At 45.5% G+C, this 22,432-nt stretch overlaps 1 protein-coding gene across 3 annotated transcripts in view; it reads right to left on the bottom strand.

Moving 5' to 3' along the window:
- The window catches only part of AMOT (angiomotin), a 64,754-nt gene that overhangs the window by 36,264 nt on the left and 6,058 nt on the right, over window positions 1–22,432 (bottom strand). The window contains exons 2-5 of one of the 3 annotated variants that reach the window (XM_032392784.1): window positions 20,385–20,462; window positions 13,576–13,724; window positions 10,642–11,575; window positions 3,781–4,261 (exon numbers count right to left, since the gene is read on the bottom strand). In XM_032392784.1, coding sequence (XP_032248675.1) covers window positions 3,781–4,261; window positions 10,642–11,513 — 1,353 coding nt within the window. In that variant the 5' untranslated portion in view covers window positions 11,514–11,575; window positions 13,576–13,724; window positions 20,385–20,462. Of the gene's footprint in view, window positions 1–3,780; window positions 4,262–10,641; window positions 11,576–13,575; window positions 13,725–20,384; window positions 20,463–22,432 lie in introns of those variants that run through there. The other 2 variants (XM_032392785.1, XM_032392786.1) reach the window with 2 other exon arrangements.

The following is a 22,432-nucleotide window of genomic DNA, read 5'->3' as shown; positions in this document are numbered from 1 at the left end:
CAGAGTGTCCAAAGGGCTTTCACATGTTTATTTCTATTTGCCCTGCTATCCACCTTTACAAGGACACCTCTCCCCCGTCGTAGCAGAGGGAAAAGTGAAATCGACCTTTCTGAGATCAAGTCAGTGGCAGAGTCGAATCCTAAAAACTCTAAGCCTCAGCCCTTATGCAGTAGTTCAATTCACTCTAACAAACCTTCACCATGGGCCAAATAGTTACAGAGCTCTTTAAAATGTTCACAATAGCCAAACTATGGAAAGAGCCTAGATGTCCATCAACAGATGAATGGATAAAGAAGATGTGGTAGATATATGTACAATGGAATATTATGCAGCCATCAAAAAATGAAATCTTGCCATTTGCAAGGATGTGGATGGAACTAGAAGGTATTATGCTAAGCGAAATAAGTCAATCAGAGAAAGATAAGTATCCTATGATCTCACTGATATGAGGAATTAGAGAAATAAGACAGAGGATCATAGAGGAAGGGAGGGAAAAATGAAACAAGACGAAACCAGAGAGGGAGACAAACCATAAGAGACTTAATCTCAGGAAACAAACTGAGGGTTGCTGGAGTGGAGGCGGGTTGGAGGGATGGGGTGGCTGGGTGATGGACATTGGGGAGGGTAAGTACTATCGTGAGCGCTGTGAACTGTGTAAGACTGATGAATCACAGACCTGTACCCCTGAAACAAATAATACATTATATGTTCATAAAAAAAATTTTAAAAAAAGATAGTCAGAAAAAAAAAGGAAAATAAAAGTAAAAAATAAAATACCCGTGGGGTGTGTAGGTATGAATGAGGACATTATTGTTTCCCTTCAAGGAGCTTTCGATGTAATCAAATAAAAGAATAAAGAGAAGGATGCCTTATTGAGAGCAGTAGAAGTAAGTGCTACAAAAGTGCAGGAGAGGAAAAGGTTATTCCTGATTGGGGTGAAGGGAGAGGAGACCAATTTCAGGCAGGCGGTGGCATATCAAGTCAGATCCTAAAAGCTAGGTCAGATTTCAATGAGCAGAGGTGAGGGGAAGGGTGTTCTATTCTGAGTGAGTGAATGCATTCCCAGAATGACCAGTAGTCTCATTTGGCTGGACACTGTGGGGTACACGGAGGGAAGCTGGTGAGATCTGGCTGTAAAGATAGACTGGAGTCAGATCATAAAAGGGCTTAAATGCCAGGTATTTGGACTTTATCCCGTAGTCAGTGGGAAACCAGTACAGATTTTTGAACAGAAATTCATGATCGGAGTTATGTTTTATGACACCACTGCAAATCTTATAAAATGGGGGAAAAAAAAGAAACCATACACACAAAACCTCAAAGAGAAAGGGTCTTGCCCCAAATCAGCGCAAATCGGGAAGAAACTAAGAAATTAGACTCCAGAGTCTTTCTGTAACCAGTAGAGCTTCATTGCACATGAAATAACCACAGAGATATTTGCATATAATTTGTATAAGATAAATAAACCCCGTGGCCTATGAGGCAATTTGCAAATTAAATTTGACTCCTGCAACCATTCTGCATTCCTTCTCAGTTTCCCACTATCCTCCTTAACAAAGCTCAGGGTATTTTATGGGGAGAAATATCAGGCCCCCAGTGGGATACTGGGGGAAAGGTGGGGTTACCAAACAACTCAGATTCCACTTGCCCCAGCTCCAAAATTATGCCCGAGGCAGGACTGCCTGCAAACAAATGAGGCTTACACCACAGAAAAGAGCAGGCTCCAGAATGTTTTTCTCCTCGCAGATGGCACCAAGATAGCAGCACAGAAGGTGAAAACTGGTGGTGAATGGCATTTAGAGACAAGATCTGCAAGGCCTGGGCCTGATCAAGCTTTTGCATGAAATTCAAGTGCGGGGTACAGAAAATAAACATTTCCATTTGAAAGAGCAGGCTTGGTCTTAGTCTGCACTGGGCAGCCTTTAGAGCGCAAGGCTTTCCAGTTCCCCACAGAATGCCACACCTGGAAGGCAGGCCCTTTACTCACGTTGTTCAGAGTACTATTTCGAGATCTGGTACCAATCTTTCTCTCCCCCCCCCCCCCGCCCTGCCCCGTGTAGATACTCCAAATGGGCGAGTTTTACATCCGTCAACAGGACCTTCCAGGAAAGGAGTCACAGAAGGGCAGACCCACTGGTTTGGTCGGGGATGGTGGGGGCAAGGACGAGGGAGGTGGTGGTGGGTTTCTGTCTCATTATTCCCCTCATGAGCCTCGGGCCTCTGTATTTTTTTCTAGCACCAGCTGATATCTCCCATACTCTTCCCACTTTCCTTTTCTTCTTCTACCCCACTTAGGCCTCTAATCCACTGCAGCATCGGGTCAGCCTTCACTTCCCCCAGCACTCAATTACACTTGGTTGAGGCATCTTGCCCCTCGCTGGGGAACAAGCAAACAACAATGCCACAAATCCTATTTGGCTCCTCTTCCCTGTCACCCACCTTCCCGATTACTGCATCAAAGGTGGGGCCGGGGCCACCCTGAATAGAGAGTTTGGGGAGGGGTGTCAATAGTTAAACCCAATCAACCAAACAGGGCCAGTCTGCTTTTAGTGCATGAATAGGATTAATTTGTTGCACCGATATGATTTGGGGGGGACGGGGGTTGGCGTATAGTTAAATGAGAGGAGGCAGAAAATGGAAAATTGGGGGCAAAGCCAGGGAGAAACAGTTCTCACTGAATCCCAACAAACCCCACCCAGATTTTGGGACACTGTGAGGGGGGTGTTTCTGTTACATAAAAATACTCGGCTGACAGTAAGCCCTCCTCTACTTTAGGACCCAGATCTGGTGTTTACAAATTCTCAGTTTCATTCGGGCCCCTAAAATTTCCACTCCTGGGTGTCTCCTAAGGACAGAGTTGCTGAACAAAACCGGGCAATGTCCCCTCCCTCCCACACCTTCACCCTCACCTCCCCGAACAGTTCACATTGTCGGGAGATCAAACCACATGAGCTCCACAATGACAAAAGCTGCAAAGAGGCTGCCAAAGGTATAACCCTATTCACCGACAGCCACTGGAAGCCAAGAGCTAAGGTTCTTAGCTTAGGGCACTCGAGAGCTAAAGTCCCAGCTGGAGGAGACAGGAGGGGCCCAGGGAAGAATGTGAACTCTATGGGACATACACTGCTTTTTCTACTTCCTCAGCCTAGGGCTGTCACCTGTCACCCAGCTGTGGTGCTAAGCCCCTCCTGCCACCCCCCCCCCCCAACCACACACACACCAGAGAAAGCCAGCAGATGTTGAATGTGAGCTGCAGGGAAAAGCCAAAGCAAAGAGGAGGCAAAGGACGAGGTGTTGAAAAAGAGTTCCTATGAGAACTCCCACTCGGAAAAGTGTTCTAAGCCCCTTCCAGAATGAGGCAGGGCACGATCTAACTTCAGTGGTGAGATGTTTGTGGGAATTATGGTTTTACATTTAAGATCCAAATCCAGTTATTTGGGAAAATATACTCAAGACACAAGGTCTTTAGGCTGGCAGGACCTTCACCTATACAGGCATCTCCAGTGTTCTTGACCTTATGAGGAAGTTTCTCGGCCTTCCAGTATTCGAAAACAATCAATTAAGTTTTCATTAGGGCTACGGTATCTGGGAAAACTGTACGAATATGTTCTTTTCTCCCCACATAAGTGTCAAATGTGACTCCTCCTAGAAAGACAGGCAGAAGGCTTTTTGCAAAGTTGGGTCCATATCTACCCTTCAGATACGAGAATCTAGAAGGCCCGCGCCTAACACATGAGGAGATCGAAGGAAGACTCGGCTACCCTGAAACGGAGGCCTCACCTTCTGCAGTCTCGCCACCTTCTCGTAGCATCCTTCCAGTTCCTGCCGCAAGTTCCGGTTCTCATCCGACAGGATCTCAACCATCTGCTGGGCTCTGGAAACAATGGCAAATGGGTCCGCTGGCATTGGCTGATAGGAAGCAGAGGACTGCTGAGCCCGGGGCATAGCTGAGTAGGCTTCACCTGGCTGCGGCTGCTGGTGGTGGTGGTGGTGGTGCGGCTGCGGCGGGCTCAGGCCGGGCTGAGGTGGCCGGTAATGATCGTTCTGGTGAGCCGGGGTCGGGAGGAAATGCTGCTGCGGCCTAGGCAGGTGAGCTGCGTGGTCTCCTTGGCTTGGCACCAAGGGGTGTTGGGCAGGAGACAATCTCGTGGCTGGCGGAGACTGCAGCAAGGACAAGGAACCCCCAGACGTGAGGGAAGAAGTAGGACTGTGAGGCCGTGAGCTCCGGGCCGACAGTGGCAATGAGATGTCCTGCGCTGGCCTGGAAAACATGGTTTACACGCTCAGGTTAAGCCTTCTCCCACGGCACTGGGGCACAAGGGCGTGAGAAAGTGAGATGAGGGGGCTTCTGGTGCCCCCTCCCTCAAGGAGACCCACAAACTGAGCAGCAGGCAGGGTTAGACTCAGAAATCTCGGCACAGAGCTCCACAGCCCTTTCCAGGCCTGACCTGTGAGTGCCTGACGGAGGTGTGATCCCATGGAGGACGGAACCAGGTGACCTCCAGGGTCGCTTGGTGAAAATCTAAGTGACGTGCACCTGTGCTCTTGTTGCTCAAATGTAAGCATTTTAAGTGAGTCTTCCAGAAGGTAATTTTCATGTCATTATTTTAAACGAAACCTTCTCTGACATTCTCTATGTGGTTAGCACATGTAAAGAGTCAAATTCAGAAAATGTGTTCCACTTGCCCACAAGGAAATGGCAAACTGCAGTCAAAATCAGTCCTCTTCTTGCTATTGGCCACTCTCTTTCTTAATTCCTATATTCACAAAACATTACTGGAGGATGTGTAGATCCTTATTATGTTAGAGACACCAAATTATTATTGTTGATACAGTTAATAACTGAATGAGGCCCATTAGCAGCAATGATACCAAGGTTTGGAGGGGATGACAGGCAACACTATCATACTATTTTTGATGAACTGAATCACAAAATGTAAGGACTGGAAAAGCCTTCAAGAAATAATTTAATCCACTCTGTCACTGGACAGACGGGGAAACTGAAGTCCAAGAGAGAGGAAGCAATCTGTCAGATATTACAGAATGACTTATTGGTAGTGCCAGGGTAGAACCCCTATGTCCAAATTCCCTTTTTCTGCTCCTTCCACTACCATAATACATTGACTTCCACACAATGATGTTCAGATCCCAGATTGATTTCTTATAGAAGGTTCCACAAAGAGAACTTCAGTACATGGTTTAATGTGGCTCTCCCATTTTTGTACCTACTACCGGACTGTTAGCCATTAAGGGAAATAAGGACAGTATGTAAATGGATCACTTCCACCATCTCCACTACCAGCAAGAATATCTGTAAGTATACACTGAAGACGAAAAGCTTGTTCATCCCCCAGCCCATGCCCAACTAACCTCATATACTCCCACATCCTGTGGATGCTTGTCCTACAGTTGATATTTCTCAATCCAGGGAAGACAGATGGCTAAGAGCATGGGATTTGGATCCCAACAGAATTTGGAGACCTTTTCTACTGCCTACTGGCTGTGTAACCTTGCTCATGTTACTTAATCTGCATGAGCCTGTTTTGTTCCTGAGGTCACAAATGAATTACAAAAATACTGGGCTCTTCTCATTTTTGAGCTTGACAGGAATTACAAAGAGTCTCTTATCTACCTCCCAGTGAGATAGGTTGACCCTGTTAGGGATTTTACTTATGGGATATCCATTTAATCTTTGCACTAAATTGCATAAAATTCATGGTGGAACTGGGACAAATCACTAGGAGCAATTAACTTTTAACTGGCATTCCAGATGCTAAAGCACATCCCTCCCACATACATTTCAGTTATCATTATTGTTCACGGATCTATCCCTACAAGAGATCCTCACTGTAAGGGCTTTTTTATGGCTGCAAAGTCATTCCAAACACTTGCTAATGGATACCCAATAACCCAGATGCTTGCCAGAGCCCTCAAACCTGCTCAAGCCCTGGGTTCTGTATCTCAGCCCCATCGATGCTCTTGTTGTACTGACGTTCTTCCAATTCCATACATACGGCACTATCAGTAATTGCTGAATACTGAAGAGGGAATGCAACCTATTTGTGGACAGAAGAATTTACATGGTTCCCATTATTACACCTGGAAAGTTGCTACCGTACATTACCTTTCTTTGGAAATGCTCAAAACACTCGTCCTATCAAAAGCCTTGGAGCTATTTATAAATTTATTTGGGGAAGAGTCTTTCCCCATTTTCTGTACCGTGGATCTTCGGGTTCCTTAGGGGTAAAATGGACTCTGTGCACTCCCTCTTCTTTGAGTAAGAGCTATTATAATTTTTATACATCCCTAGAGTTAAAATATTATGTACTGGGATTTGTTAGGGCTTTTGGCTCTCCTGGGCAGAAGAGAGGGGCTTAAATTTCATGTTCTCCAATCCAGCTCTCGTAATTTAAGGAAAAAATGACAAAATTAATCTTCATCCTTGTTGCCAGGATTTGGAAACCCCGGGCCTGGGAGGCGTTGTCTTTTAAAGACTGAATGCCCAGTTCGGAAGTGGGCTTCCTCCCCCCAGCTCCTCTGGGCCCCATCGGCAGTCCAGGCCTCTCTCTCAAACAGACCGGCCACTGGCCTCCCTCCTGCCTGGAGGCTGAAAGGCCCCTCCATGCCCTGGACAGTACATGGCCTCCCAGGGGCCTCGGGAAGGAGGAGACCACAAGGTCTCCGGAAAGAGGTCTCTGGAGTCAGATAAGCCCAGGACAGCAACGGCTCTGGCCTTGACTCTGAGCTCTACTTAGAAACAACGGAGACAAGGTAGCTGCCCCTCTCAGGCTCCCCAGGCTGGAAAAGGAAGCAGATTTCAGTGCACCATGATGTTGGGAAAACCAAGGCAGTCCGTCCCTGGCAGGTTTGCAAACATGAAGCAAGGCTTGGGCAGTCACAAAAGGAGAGAAAGCCCTCCAGCCAACGAACTCCATCTGGGCTCCAGCATCCACCCACCACAAAAAAAAGCAGGACTGTATTAACACTCCGGTGAAGTTCCCCCTGAGAGAAGGGGACTGAGGCATGACAGGGATGGGGAAGAGGCCGGGGGAGGGGGGGATGTCAGAGGAAGCAAAAGTACATTCAGGATGAAATAACAAGAGTAATAGTAAGGACCGTAATAATACAGGTGGCAGCTGGGCCAGCACACTCCCCAAGTGCTTCTAAGGCACAGCAGTGTGAATGGCTTCCCGCTGACATATTAACCAGGAACAACAAGTTGCCGGCAGACAATAGAATCACATGATCCCGTGGAAGCCCTGACCTGCCTCCCTACCCCTTCCCTCCCTTCATCCAGCTCTCTCCTAAGACAACCTGGGCCCCTGGGGCTCGGTGGAAAAGGGGAGGACGAGGCGTACACACAGGGCAGAGACCAATGACCAAAATCAGCATCCTTCCCTAAAGCCGGGGTGGGGGTGGGGGGGGACTCCTTCCCGAAGACGGCTTCTGAGGACACAAAGGGAAAGCAAAAGCCTGTCCATGGAGCTGACACAGCACCTTCCACCCTGCCACCTCACTGGGAGCCCCCGCCCTCCTCAGTCACATACACACACATACACACACACACACACACACACACACACGCCTCCTCCCCACACACCCACACACACCACTCCTAGCCCACACGTGTGCAAACCCACACATGCACACTCTCACCAGAGCAGGTGCCACCAACAGCCTGGAACCCAATTTATTCTCCCCACAGAAACTGCCTTTCCCAGGCTCTGTGACGGTGGATCTGTGAATCCTGGAGGGGCCTGCAGATTCTCGATTGTTTCTCTTGCACAACCAGCTCTGCTCTGAACTACAGCGTTAGGTCACCCTTAGATTCCACTAAACAAGGATTTCAAGAAACCTCAGATCTGGGCATGATTTCAACAATTGAAAGGAGGTGGCTGCTTCACAAACAGAAAGGTTTTCATTTTTAAAAAGCACTTGATAAATGTGTAAACCCCAGACGCAGAAAGGCTCAGCACTTAGAAAGACAAAGATTCAGAAATTTTTTAATTCTTCAGATGGCTTGGCCTTGTTTCCCATCTGGAGTTCTGGGCATTCGGGATATTTATTTTTCAAGTGGGGAGGAGGGCACAGGGAAGATGAAGTAATAAAAAAAATTGTTTATAACATTTTGTTAATTCGAACAGCCAATCTCTAGCCTTTCACTGCACCTCTAAAAGCAAACAAAGGGTTTCTGAACAGCAATTTGTTCAAAGAGCTTGCTGTTCATTCTTGATCTGTAATTTATGGATTAAGAACTAAGAATTTTGTCATCTAATTGGTGCTAGCAGCAGTTACTTGGAAAGGTACTCACAAAGTGTCTAGCAAGTTGGTTCAAGGAAATAAAGGAGGAAAAATGTGTCACCACCTAAAAGCAGTCCATTTCTGGAAAGCGGTTCAACTACCTCCCCTTGCCAGTAATTTGTCAACAGGTGCCACTCCCTCACCCCAGGCCCTGAAGAAATTTTATTGCCAGAATTTGTCTAATGCAGACCCAAACTTCACACAGAGCATCTTCTGATGAGGACCGTTTTAGGTTTGATTATTCACCGAGCATATCAAGTACCTTGTTCCTCTCCCATAGAGGGGAAAAAAAACTATGTAACTAACCTGTGTATTAAAATTCTGCTCAAGAGAGGGGGATCAGCATGGGCTCTACTGCTTCTGGGGATAGGGAGAGAGCTCCACAGATAACACAGGAGGAAAGAGAAACTACAAGTATCTTCCTGTAAAATATATGCAGCTAAATTTCTCTGGTGGCTTAATCAGTATGGGAAGAAAAAAAATCCCTCTTTGGGCTCCTTATTATTTATTTAGGCAGATCAAAGGGCTTTTCCATCTAGCTTCAAACACTGTGGGAGTCATTTCAGATCACAAACAATACTGGTGAATGAGTTCTGAAAATAGCTTTCCTGGGAAGGCGGGCCTTGTGCTAAGCGGGGCTTTGGATTCTGCTCCACACCCCAGCCAACATGCTCCCCTCCCACAAAGCAACAGACGTCAGCCCATCCACATAAGGGACAGAGTCCCACAGACTCTTCCATGCTGATGGCAAGCGCAAAACAAAAATCCCCAGCTTCATTGACATTTTGCTGGCTTGGATGGGTTTCCACTAAGCTAAGCAGTCCGACTGACCAACCCCTCCCTGGGTCTTCCGTTTCATTGGGCAGATGGGAATCGGGTTCTTGCTCTCATTTAAACCGGAAGGGCCCTGTCCGTTACCCCATATCCTGTTCTAAGGCACTTATCAGAACTTAGGCTCCTGCCCTTTGAGAGCTGCATAGAAGAGGTTGAAAAAGGTTGGGAAATCAACCTGGGTTAAGGCGAAAAAAAAAATCCTAAACTGGCCAAGTTACGGCTGGAGCTCAAAGTGAATTGCTTCTGGCTATAAAAAAGGACCTGGAGGGGGGAAAAAAAACAACAACGAAATACCAGGAAATGCCAGGTGCATTCTCTTACCTTCACCCTACTCCACCCCCTGACTGCCTTCTCTCCTGAGTCACCCAATGAACTTCAAGCCAAGCGGTTCTTTCCCAAATAAGTGAGAAGGAGACAGGAGGTGAAGAGTTAGACATCGAAGAGATCACAGGCCTAATCTGGGAAAAGGCTCCCCCCCAGGTCCAGGGACTTCAAACCTCACGGTCACCCATAATTACCCATGGTAACAGGGCAGGAGTGCCACACAAAACTGCCATCGTTGTCGGCCATGGTCAAAACCTTCCCCTCTGCCCCATATGCTGAACTCCTACGGATCAGAGACATGGCCCCAACAGTAACAACAGGTACAACAAAGAGAATCATGGCATCATAAGGTCCGGTTGACACAGCGGTGGGACAACGGGCCTCTGAATAATGCAAAAGTACATTTAGGAGTAACTGGACAATATGAAATAGTCCTCCTGAACTAATGACACGTGGTAAAGGAGTCGTGGGGCTATGATTCTTTCTGCATTTTAGCATCTGACCAAAAGTTCTATGTGACACGATGTGAGTTTAACTTAGATGGTTCAAAAACGTGACAGGCAACTAACAAACACTCTGCAGAAGAAAGATGAAGCAGTGCAGAGTTCATGAACTGCCAGGACATCCAAGGCAAGTGACATTCTGAACGTGCACATATCCCCCCCACCACAGTAATATCTAGGTGTCTAATTTTTAGTGTCTGAAAGAATCATAGGAATTCTGTAGGAAGATTCGTTCCTAAAAAAGTGATGAGAGTTCTGTGGAAGGGAATAACTGAAAGTGATAGGCTACTCCAGATTAAAGTCCAGGAAAACTTGCTTCTGCTCCTCCAGGAAGGGCTTAATAACTCACAAGAAGAGGCACACTGACCCTTCCTTCACAATCCCAGGAGACAGGACAGCGTGTAGCTGTAGAAATCAAGACTTGCGTTCCTGTTCATCCACTAGGCATTTGGGGCCATGCTCAACCTATAAAGTCAAGGGAATGTTAATACAGCACTAATTATGGCTGAAGAGGCTAGAAATTCAGGTTGGCAGGAAATTTACTAAGCCAGGGGCCAGCCATGCATTGCAGAGTTTGTTATACCAAACACCTGCCCATTCCTTCCCTTCAGATTCCCAACACACAGCAGAAGCTGGTTGGGTATGAGGCCAGGAAATGACAGAAAGGGAACTCTCTTACCTGGCTGCTCCATACTCAGGGGGATGCTGATACCTCATCAGTTGCCCCTCTGTTCTCCCTGGCTGGTTCAGACGATGCTCACTATAGAAGTGCCCTGGCTCTTGGGGCTTGCACACTACAGACTGGGGTGGCATGCCCTTGAAGGGATACTCTGGTGGGGGGCCTCGGTGTTCCATGCCCTTCAGGCTATGCTGGCTGGGAGGTGGCCCCTGGGCCTTGTAGAATTCACTGGAACTTGTGGGAGTCTTGTAGAGGTCACTGGGTTGTGGTGGGGAGAGGGGAGCGCTGGTGACAGGTGGATGGGCCTTAACTCCACTGGTGGCCAGTGACATCTGCATTAGTCGTTCACTTAAGGAGCGGACATGTCCTTGCTTAAGGTCTCTGAGTCCTTCATCCTGGTGCATCTTCCCAGGATTGAGCCGCTGCACCGATGGGCGTCCCTCGGTCCTCATCTTCTGGTTGGTGACTCCAGTGACGTAGAAGGCAGCTCCAACACTGGCGTGCTGTTGGCCCCGAAAGTACTGGGATTGGACCTTGGCTTCTTCATAGGTTGGGAGTTCTTCGTTATTCTGCATTCTAGGGGAGAGCTGCTTCTCCATGATGATGTTTTCTGCCTGGATTTCCTGCCCCTGGGGTTCTTGTCGAGCAGCATGAGCCACAAGCTGTTGGTGGTGGTCTTGGGGACTCAACACATCATTCTGAGGGCCTGGATTCCCACTGCTACTGGGGAAAGGAGGGCCATTCCCTGTGGCTTGCTGGTGTATGGCAAGCAGGTTGCGATTCTCATTAGGATTGCCATAGCGAAGCTGCTCTTGTAGCAGACGCTGCAACACTGTGGTTCCTCCACTTGGCTGTTCTTCAGAATTTCTCATCTCTATTGCTGGTGGTGCCTTGTGAAGAGAGAGAGAAATTGGGCACCTGGGCTGCCCTTGACCTGGGAAGGGGAAACAGGAAGCTTAACACCCAGTTGATGGATAAATCATTCCTCTAAAGGGGAAGAAAATGGGTATTTGGGGGTGAGGATTCCACTCCAGAGACAAAGGAGAGAATTGAATCTAGAATTAACAGGTTAATTGTTGGTGACTCCTGGCTCTAGCATTGATATGAGGAACTTGGGGGCATAAGAGCTCACTGTTTCCTCTTTCGCTTTTAGCATGGGTTAAATATCCAATCTTGACTTAACTTCTAAAAGAACTGGGGAGACCTGGAACAGTCAGGTAGGATGACCAGAGAGGGCAATTCTCCTAGGTCCTTACTCAGAAGGTTCATCTCTCTGTATTCTATTTAAATGAAAAATCCAACTCTTATGGCCGTGACACTGGGGGCAAGCCAGTAGGGAGAATTTACCCCACAGGCAGGATCTGTAAAGCAGGTCATCATGTGAAGGGAGCTACAAAATGCCAAATAATAACTAAAATAAATAAGAGGTGAAGAGAGCTTGGCTTGCACTGAGTAGAAATGATCCCCGCTTGACGCAAATCGTTTTCTCTGATCTCATAAAACTCTAAAACATAGCTTTTTAAAAAAAAAAAAAATCCTTTTTGTATTGTCCATTTTGGATTCTCCTTGGCTTAATAAGAGAAGGGCTTGAGATAACTGCTATTGACAAAGTTTCTCTTTCAGCCATCCAGGAATAGTCATTGAGGTGTTTTTTTTTTTTTTTTTTTTTTTTGGTGTTGTTGTTGGCTAGGAGGAGCTTAAATGGGAAGCCCTCTTTCATTTGAAGTGTGCCTCTGACAGCATTTAGAAATTGAAAAAGAAAAAAGGTCATCCTTCTAGAAAGGGTACGATTACCGTATCCCTCCCCCTCCACCACCACCACCACTAATTCTTCTTAAGGAAGAAATATGGGTTGAGTGAAACAGGTATCGGTAGTAAGACAACTCAAGATTCAAATTCTAATCATGATAATGGATTTATAGGGTAACCTAAGCAACTGATTCCTCTTTTCTTGTCTTCTATTTTCTCACCTGAGAAACTAGTAGTAGGTGACATCTCTATTTCTCTCTCTCTCTCTCTCTCTCTGCAGGGTATAGGACACACAAATTCATCAGAGGCTCATAAACTCTTTGGACAGAATCTGTCATGTGAAGTACTGCAATTCAACACTCATGTTCAGTAATGAAAGTTTTACTCTAAGGATCTTAAGTGGTGTTGGAGCATGGGCATGATGTCACAGAAAAAGTCACAGTAAAGGTCAACCTAACCAGCCTCAGGTTCTTAGATGAGAACTCTGGAATCCTGGTTCTTCCCAGGCTCTGATTTCTATGATATCAAACAGCCTCCAATCTCTCTGGAAACATGATCCCTTTCCTTTAGTCGTGCATGGAATGGCCAGAAGATGTGTATGGTGGATAGAAAATGGTCATCTTCTCTTCTTTTTTGCACTTCTTGCATGATTACTGCTACCTGGTTTCCAATTGTTCTAAGGAGCAGTTTGACCCCACAGTTAACCTTCCAAAGGCCCTTTTTAAATCCCATTCATCATATTCTCTGGGGAAAGGGTGCACCAAAGGGCCGAGCAGCCTGCCCTTTCCCTCCCTTCCTCCCAGTGACCATCTGGGACTCCTGGATTTAAACTGTCAGACTGGGATTTTCTGATAGGCTGACAAACATAACATGTAAATCTCTTTTGGTGCCTTTAAACTGGGAAGATGACTACCAAACTACCTTTCCTCTCTCAGAAAATGGAAACGGGAGCATGTATGGTTAAACAAAATCACTTGCAAATCCATCCTACAAGGCAGGGAAACCCAGACATTGAGCAGCCCCGGACCCTGAAAGTACACCACCCCCTCCCAGTCCACACCCGCCCCACCCTGCACACACACATACGCTCACACGCACACACAGGCGTGCACGTGTGTGCGTGCACGTGCGCACACACACACGCTCACACACACACACACACACACACACACACACGGTGCATACCTATTTCTGCTTTCTTTTAGGCTTAAAGCCTTGATCAGGATAGGGAATTCTTGCTTATGAGCAGCTCCAGAAACCGCAACGGCAGATTCCCTCTCCCCTAACACTCAGGTTCAGGGTAAGCGCCGCCAAGAGTCCAACCACTGGTCACTCTGAAATGTTCAGGAGGGGGAGGGAGGAAGAAATAAAAACGTCGTTTCTATTTTGCCACCAACGGCCAGAAGTTCACCAAACCAGTCCTTCCAAGGGAATGACTTCTCCTCCCGTATGTTTGCCTTTTATGTGAGTGGCAGAATCCATTTCCATTAGGACAAAAAGAAACCTCACTACCAGCAGCTGTGTTCAGGAGGTCAGCCATTTTCCAGAAGATGGAAATGTTCAGGTCTGGGACTGGAAAAGATTGCTCTGTTCTAGCCTCATGGCCCCCAAAAGCTGCTGCTTCCACTCTGAGTTGGAATGGTGGCTGAGGACAAAAGACAGACCCAACGTCACCTGTAGGGTGTGACCTTGAAACTGCTATCAGCAGGGGGGCACATGAGTGAGGCTCATGGCCCCACATCCCAGGAGGGAAGGCAGTCATCAGAAGGCAGGTTTTTGATTTAAAAAAAGGGGGGGCGGGGCGCCTGGGTGGCTCAGATGGTTAAGCGTCTGCCTTCGGCTCAGGTCATGATCCTGGGGTTCTGGGATCGAGCCCCACATCGGGCTCCTGGCTCGGCGGGGAGCCTGCTTCTCCCTCTCCCTCTGCCTCTCCCCCTGTTCATGCTCTCTCTCTCTCTCTGTATCTCTGTGTCTCAAATGAACAAATAAAATCTTTAAAAAAAAAAAAAGGGGGGATACTCTGTGAAGCTCCCAATTTAACTGCCACAGCCTCAGACGGGCAGAGGAAAACCAAAACTTCTTTTCCACCAAATCATTAAGTAGTTATTGCATGCTGGCTATTCCAGACGTTCGCCAGCCTCGTGCTAGACACAAGGAAGGATACAAAAGACACACATCTGGTTCCTACCCTCACAGAGCTTACAATCTGATTGCCGGCCGGTCCATTCTTACTGGAGTAGCAAAGGTGATCGCTCTTCTCAACACACAGCAGCAACTTTTCTCCAAGGACAAGATGCCTCCCTCCACTTGCTTTCTCAGCACTTCCATGGCCCCAGCATCTCCCCAGAAGTAAACTCCTAGGCTCACATTATAAGGGCTAGATGCAAATGCCCACCATGTATGGATTTGCGATAGTCCTCATTTCTAATTACTGCGTTGGCCCTCTGATAAGCCCTGCAGGGCCAACCAAAATGATTATGAAACTGAGGAGTTTGTGTTTAGGTGAGATGCACATGATCCACATTCCTATTTTCTGTCCCAGCCTAGCCATGACTCACTCATGTCACTTGAAAGAAAGGCTTTAATCCACATCAGAGATGCCATTTGAAGAGCAAGGCAATGCAAAGGAAGCGCACAGCGTCTCTGTATTTTGGGAGCCTGTCCAAAACATCCAAGTTAAAAAAAAATCCACAAAACCACACAGTGATTAATTTAACATTATTTCCTTGCAATGTTGCCAAAAATAAAGTGAAGAGATACAGAGTGAGCAAACACGGAAATCTGTCTTTCAATCTTGTTTGGGCCCAACATATAATCACAATCAAAAGCAAAATCATCTCTAATCTGCAAGGTAATTATTTTAGGGGGTCTTCCCTAATTTCAAAGCAGAGGAACAACTTCTAGTTGGAATCAAAGCTGAACTATTAACAGAGTGTGGTAAATAACCACCGTGCTTCTATTGTGCGATTCTGAACAAAACAGTTGTCTTTTTTTTTTTCAACCAAAACATGCAGAAAACAGCCCGAGGCCTTTAAACTTGAGCCCCTGGCGAGAAAGCACCATACAATTATTTTCCAGGACGATTTCGATTCTTCATGCCGATTTTGACTGGCTTGCTCCTCATACCTAGCTTCTCACAAAGAAAACTTTCCTTGTCCAAAATCTTACTCTCTTCCCTTAATTTTGTCCCCTCTCGTCCATATCCTTTTCAAAACCCAAATCACTTTATGTCAACCGGACACAGATTGTCCCTCCCCACCACCCCGCCCCCTGGCCTTTTTTGTTTCTGTCTGAAAGAGGAAAAGAAATCAGCCTAAGAAAAAAAGCTGTGCTGATTCCTCTCCACTGTACTGATTTCTTTTTTTTCTTCAAGAACTTATGTTCGTCTACATGTTAAGAGTCACATAAGAAGGAAAACACTACTCCATTTATTTATTAGAGAAAGGAAGGGAAAAGATTCCTTGTCTCATGCGCAAGAACTAAAATAGTATGAACTCTGCAACCTTCAATCTGCCCGCAGCTTTAATCACGCCACTGCCAGGGTTCTGACGTCATCTTCAATCAATAAAATAACCTTGTTTCTCCTGGACAAACAGACTGTCCCCGAGGATATTTGATACGGGAAGAAAGGCTTTCCAATGGTTCTCTCTTTAAAAATACAATTGGAATCTATATATTCAACTCTGCTGTTAACGACAACAGGGCAGCAAGGCCAAGCTAAATTCTTACTGTATCTGCAGTCATCGGCCTCTCCCAGTATACCTCGGTCAAACCCAGTTCTGGTTGAACCAAAACACATGAGTGAGAGCCCAGATGTTTCTCAAGCCACGTCCCAGAAAAAGCAACATTACAAGGTGGCCAGGGTAGACCAAATTCCTACCCTTCAAATAAATTTTGAAATATGCCTGTAAGATTTTCTTTCTATCCCTTCTACCTCCTCTTCCTATTCTTCCCCCAACCTTCACTCCACCAACCAAGATGAAGAACCTAAGTCTAGGAAACCTGTTTCTCTGCTAAATCTCAGTCAACTTGTTCTGGACAGTTCTACTTTGAGCTAAATGTAAAGGAGCCAGTTCAAAGTTTCCCCTATGTCTACATATCTACGTGCATATATTTGTGCAGAACACACACACACACCACACACGCGCGCACACACACACACACGCAAAACCTCCCACACAAAGAGAGAGGCAAAAAAGCCCTCTAAATTCTCTCGTGTCTCCTCAGGTTGGTCCAGGTTTTGGCCTGAAGTGTCCTAGAGAACACCTTGCCCAACAGTCTTGCAACCCAGGATACTAATTCATTTCCTCTGGGAGGTAAGAAATAATAATCCCTTTGCAGGTTATCTCTAACCTTTCAATGCATGACGGGCAGAGAGTATAAACGCTATGGTTAAGGGCCTGGGCCTAGATTCACACTGCTTAAGTTCAAATCCTGGATCTATAGCTTATTAGCTGGCCTCATACATTTCTTTTGACCTCCTTAAATCTCATTTCATCATTTTCAAGATAGGGAGAGCAGTGCCCATACCTCACAATGTTGTTATAAAGATTAAGGGAGGTAATTCATGTAAAGTGCTAAGCACAGAGCCTGGCACAAAGTAAAGGCTCAATAAAATCTATTAATATTATTATTTCAAAGTGGCTTTTTTTTCCCTAGAAGACTACAGCAATTTTATGAATTAAGGTTTTCTTTAAAACCTTTACCTGCAACTCAGTCTTTGTGCAGGGGTTCTCAGATCAGTGAAGGCCAGAACTAGAAAGACTCTAAGGAGACCATCTAGTGGTCCAACCCCCTCTTTCTGTATATGAAGGTACAAGAGCTTAACAAGGGTCAGAGCCTGGGCCAGAATGCAGGTTTTATGACTCCCAGGGCAATAGTCCTTCCACTCTAATATATTATCTAGCATATTAGTGTGTACATAGAAGATGCTTAATAAACATTTATTGAATTGAACTGACTCTGGTTTTAACAGACTATAAACCTGGCTCAATGTTACTACCAATTTTCCAATTCCATCAGAAGTCAAATGTTAACAGCAGGGGGAAAAATTCAAAGAGGTAAGAGAGACAGATGTGTGTAGGTAGAAGCATGGCAGAAGGCCCTTGCAAAATCTTTCTTCTTTAGGTCAAGATTTGTAGGTGGGATGGAGAGTAACATGAACCTCCACTGATCAATGTCTCCAGGCCCATGTTCTTGGTCCTACCAACATCAAACCAACTTGGAACTTGCCCTTACGTAAGTCCAGTGCTAAGAAAAGGCTTTGAGTTGGTCCCACCTCTTTGCTTCTAGCTCTACCTCTATCTAGATTATGTTGGAAGATTATTTTAAGAACCACAGCAAGGCCTTGGCATTTCCAAATCTTACTGACAATCAGTGTCAGGTATCTGTTTCTGAGATGGTTAACTCAAAGGTGTGGCCAACTGGATCCCAGTTCTACTTTTCTGTACTCTAAAGCAATTAACTTGAACATGTTAATAGGCAACAAAGGTGATTAACCCTGAAGTGTACATGAACAGTGACATACTGAGTAACAAGAAGAATCCTGTTGCCACCACCACACCATCTCCCTCCACACACACCCATTCCAAGGGAGGAAGAGGGCATGTCATGACATCCCATTTCTCTTTACCTCAGAAAAAGGAAAAGCAGTCCATGAAATCAGACTGAGCATAACCTGAGAAAACTTTAGGAATATACCTAGAAGATGCCTGCTTTACCAATTTCCTATCTTCAATGCCATACTACTCACTTTTATTTTTGTTTCTACTTTTACAAATAATATAAACACAATGTGCAAATATTTATAATAAAGAGGAAAAAAATTGCTCAAGGTCCCAGCACCTCAACCTAAACGTTGTTACCAATAAAGAATATTTCCTTCAGTTGTTTCTATGTGTATTTGTGTTTTTACAAAGCCATGAAATATTGACATATGTACAATTCTGGATCCTACATTTCACTTCCTCATAAGCACTTTCTCCATGGTATAGACTGTGGTGTAGACTTCATAACAAACATTGCAATGACTGTGTAATAGTCCGTGACAGGAGTGTATCAAGACTCACTTACCCATTCTCCAATTATTAAGACATTTAAATTGCTTTCAATTTTGTGCTAGTCTAAATAATGTTACAAAAACATCTTTAAGACTTAGCCCTTTTCGATATTTTGGATTGTTTCCTAATGATAGAATCCCACAAGTGAAATCAATGGGTCAAGGTGCATGAATGTTTTTAGACGGCCCACTAAAAAAATAAAAGTAGCAAAACACCAAAGCCCCATGAAATCTCTCCTTCATTTAATGAAGAGTTCTCCTCTCCCATTTTTCCACCAGGGCAGAGCAGGACTCCTGGGAGGGAAAGAAGCCAAGAGAAGCAGTGTAGTATCCCAGCGACTTGTGAAATGGCAGAGTGGAATGTGGGCTCCCCTGTGAATCCAGCTTGCATGCACTTGCCCCAAATTGCCACCCGGCCAAGAAGCTAATTAGTAAAAGCATCAGGTGGGTGAGAACAGGTTCATGGCCTGTAATGGCTTATATCATGTTTCATTTTTGCCCTTGGAAAGATCTGACAGTCAGCTTGAAGACATTCAGTTCTAGTGACCCAGCATGCTACTACAGTCTGGGAATTAAATTTGTTAGTTTTCAGATACCAATCTTTCCTATATCTTAAAGGGTATCTTTCTGTATAGAACTAAGCATACATGACCAATGAGCCTCTGTTTTCAGCCACAGGGAAGGTGGCACATTTAAGGTCAGCCCTGTTTAATGTTATATGACTAAGTGGCACCTGTCTGAAATGGTCAATGTGTTATAGACAGAGGTTTATTTGCGGACCCAGCTGTAAAAGTCATCCAGTCCTAAGCAGAGAAGGCAACAGGCCAGAGATGCCCTGGCTTAGCAAGAGCAGACCCAACAGGCATTTCTTTCCTGGGCTGCTTAGTCAGAGCCCTCAGAAGAGGACAGGTCCACATGCCACCTTCCCCTTGAAGGTTTTTCTCTAATCCTCCTCCATCTTCCCTCTGCCCCCAACTCGGCTCAGTATGGAAAACTAATTCTCTCTCATTGGTGTTGCCACTGGACTTTGTACACAGCTCGACTGCAGGACTGTCACACACACGATGTAGTTTCCACAAACTTTTACTGAGCGTTTGCTGTAGCCAGGCACTGGCTAGGCCCTAGGGTGGATAAAAAAGAGAAATAAACCACAGTCCAGTCCTCATGAAGCTCCCAGTCGAGCAGAGTGGGGACAATCCAATGGGAAGCTCTGGCAACGCAGAGGACCCTGCCAAAAACTCTGGGCCACCTGAGCAAAGCTTCCCAGAGGAAAAGACCATTGAGCTGAATAGGAGACATCTGATAGCCAACTTGATGTTGGGGAAGTTGGAAAGGGAGGAGCCTAAGATAGGATGAGATAGATCTTTGGGAGTCATTACCATACTGATAACAGGTAAGGTCAAAGAGTGGGCTAGAACATGTAGGGCGGGAGCAGAACAGAACCAAGGATGAAACTAAGGACGGACCCTCGGGAGAAACCATCACTCAAGGGTCAGGTACTTTGCAAATGTGGTAGTGAGAGGGAAATTTCTTTATTTACCCCAGTGCCTTGCCCACCCCGCCTCCCATACCTTCAATCTAGATGTTGGAATACATGCTCCAGGGACAGAAGTCCGCAGTTACAATGCAGAGAGGAAGACAGAGAGAGAGAAAGAGAGAAGTTAATTTTGTGTCCTAAGCTTCTAAGTACCAAGGCAGAAATCGCTCTAATAGTTTGAGCCAGAAATGGAAGATCTTAGAGATCACCGGCTGGGTGCATGATTTCCCTCTGTATCCTTCCCAACACCTACAACGTTAACTGGCACCTGAAATACCCAGAAGAACTGCATATTGCATATTGAGTAAATCACAACTCCCCAAAGACTTTGCTGGAGGCAACAGAAAGAGAAGACAAGGGATGAAAGACATGGAATAGCAAGAACAATAATTCTGTTACCTTTAGTTTCTCAGCTTTTCTTCTAAGGAGACAAAACCTCTTTCACTTCTGTTATCCTACTTGTCCTTCTCCACCGCTCTGTGAGGAAATAAAGGCAGATGTGATTGATTCCATTTCACAACTGGAGAAGCTTTAAGCCCAGAACAGATAGCTAATGATAACTCATTTGACCAAGGTTTCACCGTGGCTTACTTGTGGGGCCAGGATCAGAACCTAGGTCTGGTGACTTCCTGCCCTCTGCAGGGTTACCAGACACAAACCTCTGTGGACCTGACTCTCCATTTTTTAAGAGGACAGTTCACAAGAGAAACTCGTTAGGAACGCGAAATTCTCTCAGGATTCTAACCGTATCTTGAGCAAGCCAGTGCGCTGCACCCATAAGAAAAAACCTAAGACGTTTTCCCGTATCGACACTGGAGCGGTGAGATGTAATCTGCAGTGATGCTGCGCTAACATAATTGGGAGTTCCCTGTGCTGCTGTACCCCTTTTGAAGGGAGCCCCATCTGCCTTCAGTCTGGTTTTTGTGTCTGAGTGGGGCTCAGGTGCTGACTGCCGGTGTGGCATCCAGCAGGTGCATGGACGGGAGCCAGAGTTTCATATCTTCATACCAAAGGGCTTGAGTCACTCCCCAAAGGCAGCCCCTCCTCCTCACACTGACTTGCAAGCCCCAGGAACCTGTCTTGACCGAGTTGCCATTGCAAAACTAAATCTAGACTCTGCCTTCCCAGGAAGGCCTAGGGTAAAATCAGTTAAAGTACAAATCTTATAACCCAGCCACCTTTCTCACTCTCTGAAACTAGTGTAGGCAGAGCATCAGGGGATATATGTAAAGAATGACTGTTCCCTACTAGCTATGGAGAAAAGGAGGACCACAGCAGGCCCATATTATGTGTTTAGTACTTATTCTATTGCAGATGGCCCTGAAACCTCATGTGTAAGTATTCATTCCTCTAAAAAACACAGAGTACAGTAGAAAGAACGCACTAGGAATCCTGGACTCCAGTTGCCATCATGACCGGTCTCCTCCAGGCTGCCAAGAGACAACCACTTAGCCTAGTCACAAAAAGTACCAGGTCAAAAAAGTCATCACATTGCCCTCATGGAAGCCCAACTGAGAGCCTGGGGCAGAAAGAATGCTCTTTGGGGATAGCAGGGGTCATCCAAATTTCCTTAGCTGCAAAACTTGTTTGCTTTTAAAAAAACAATTTGCCCCCCACCAAAGACACACACACACACACACACACACACACACACACACACACACGAGCAAAGAGAAACTAATTGCAGGAAAAAAAAAACCCAAATGTTACCTTAATAAAATGGCTTATTGTCATTCATCATATTTTTCCAGTTCATATGGAAGACTAAATTAATAAGCTTTGGTTTACAGCCGGTGATCCCAAAAGTAAAACTGGTTACTAAACTAAAATGTGATCACTGTATATAAACAGAGTGAAACAAAATTCTGAAGTGAAAACCTAAATGTAATAAAGAGGAAATTAGACTTCTTCAAAATAGGCTATCTAATAATTTTCCCCATCTGTGATTTTTATCTTAGTTTGCTGTCACATGGAAAGAAATGCCATTAAGTCAATGCAAATCCTGCCCCTTGAAAACAACCAAAATGAGTAAGTGATGTACTAATTAGCTTCCTAATGGGGAAGGTTTTAATTGAACTATTCTATAACAACCTTCATCAAAGTTTCCAGGGCAACTTCATAAAAGGATGTCAAACCTGGCCCATATTTTTATCCCCTTAAAAATAATTCTTGATGCACAGAAACACAGAAAGCTTATTTCTCTTCAATGCTGTTAACACTCAGGCCACTACATTTTCTGATGTCAGCAATCCCCTTCCCACAAATATTCCAAGTATGCACCACCGTCATTCTCCTTTCAATTATGTGGTTTCTCTGCTCCTTTACTGATTGAGTCCAGGCCTCTCGGATAATGAGAAGCATGTGCAGGGAAAATATGCTCTTAAAAAACACATACATCAGTTTCATCTGCATTATTGGGGGGGAGATCATTTGTCCGTATCAAAAAG

The sequence above is a fragment of the Phoca vitulina genome, unplaced genomic scaffold (assembly GCF_004348235.1).
Source record: "Phoca vitulina isolate PV1807 unplaced genomic scaffold, GSC_HSeal_1.0 scaffold69, whole genome shotgun sequence".
Taxonomy (NCBI): Eukaryota; Metazoa; Chordata; class Mammalia; order Carnivora; family Phocidae; genus Phoca; species Phoca vitulina.
This window is presented reverse-complemented; position numbering and strand designations above follow the sequence as displayed.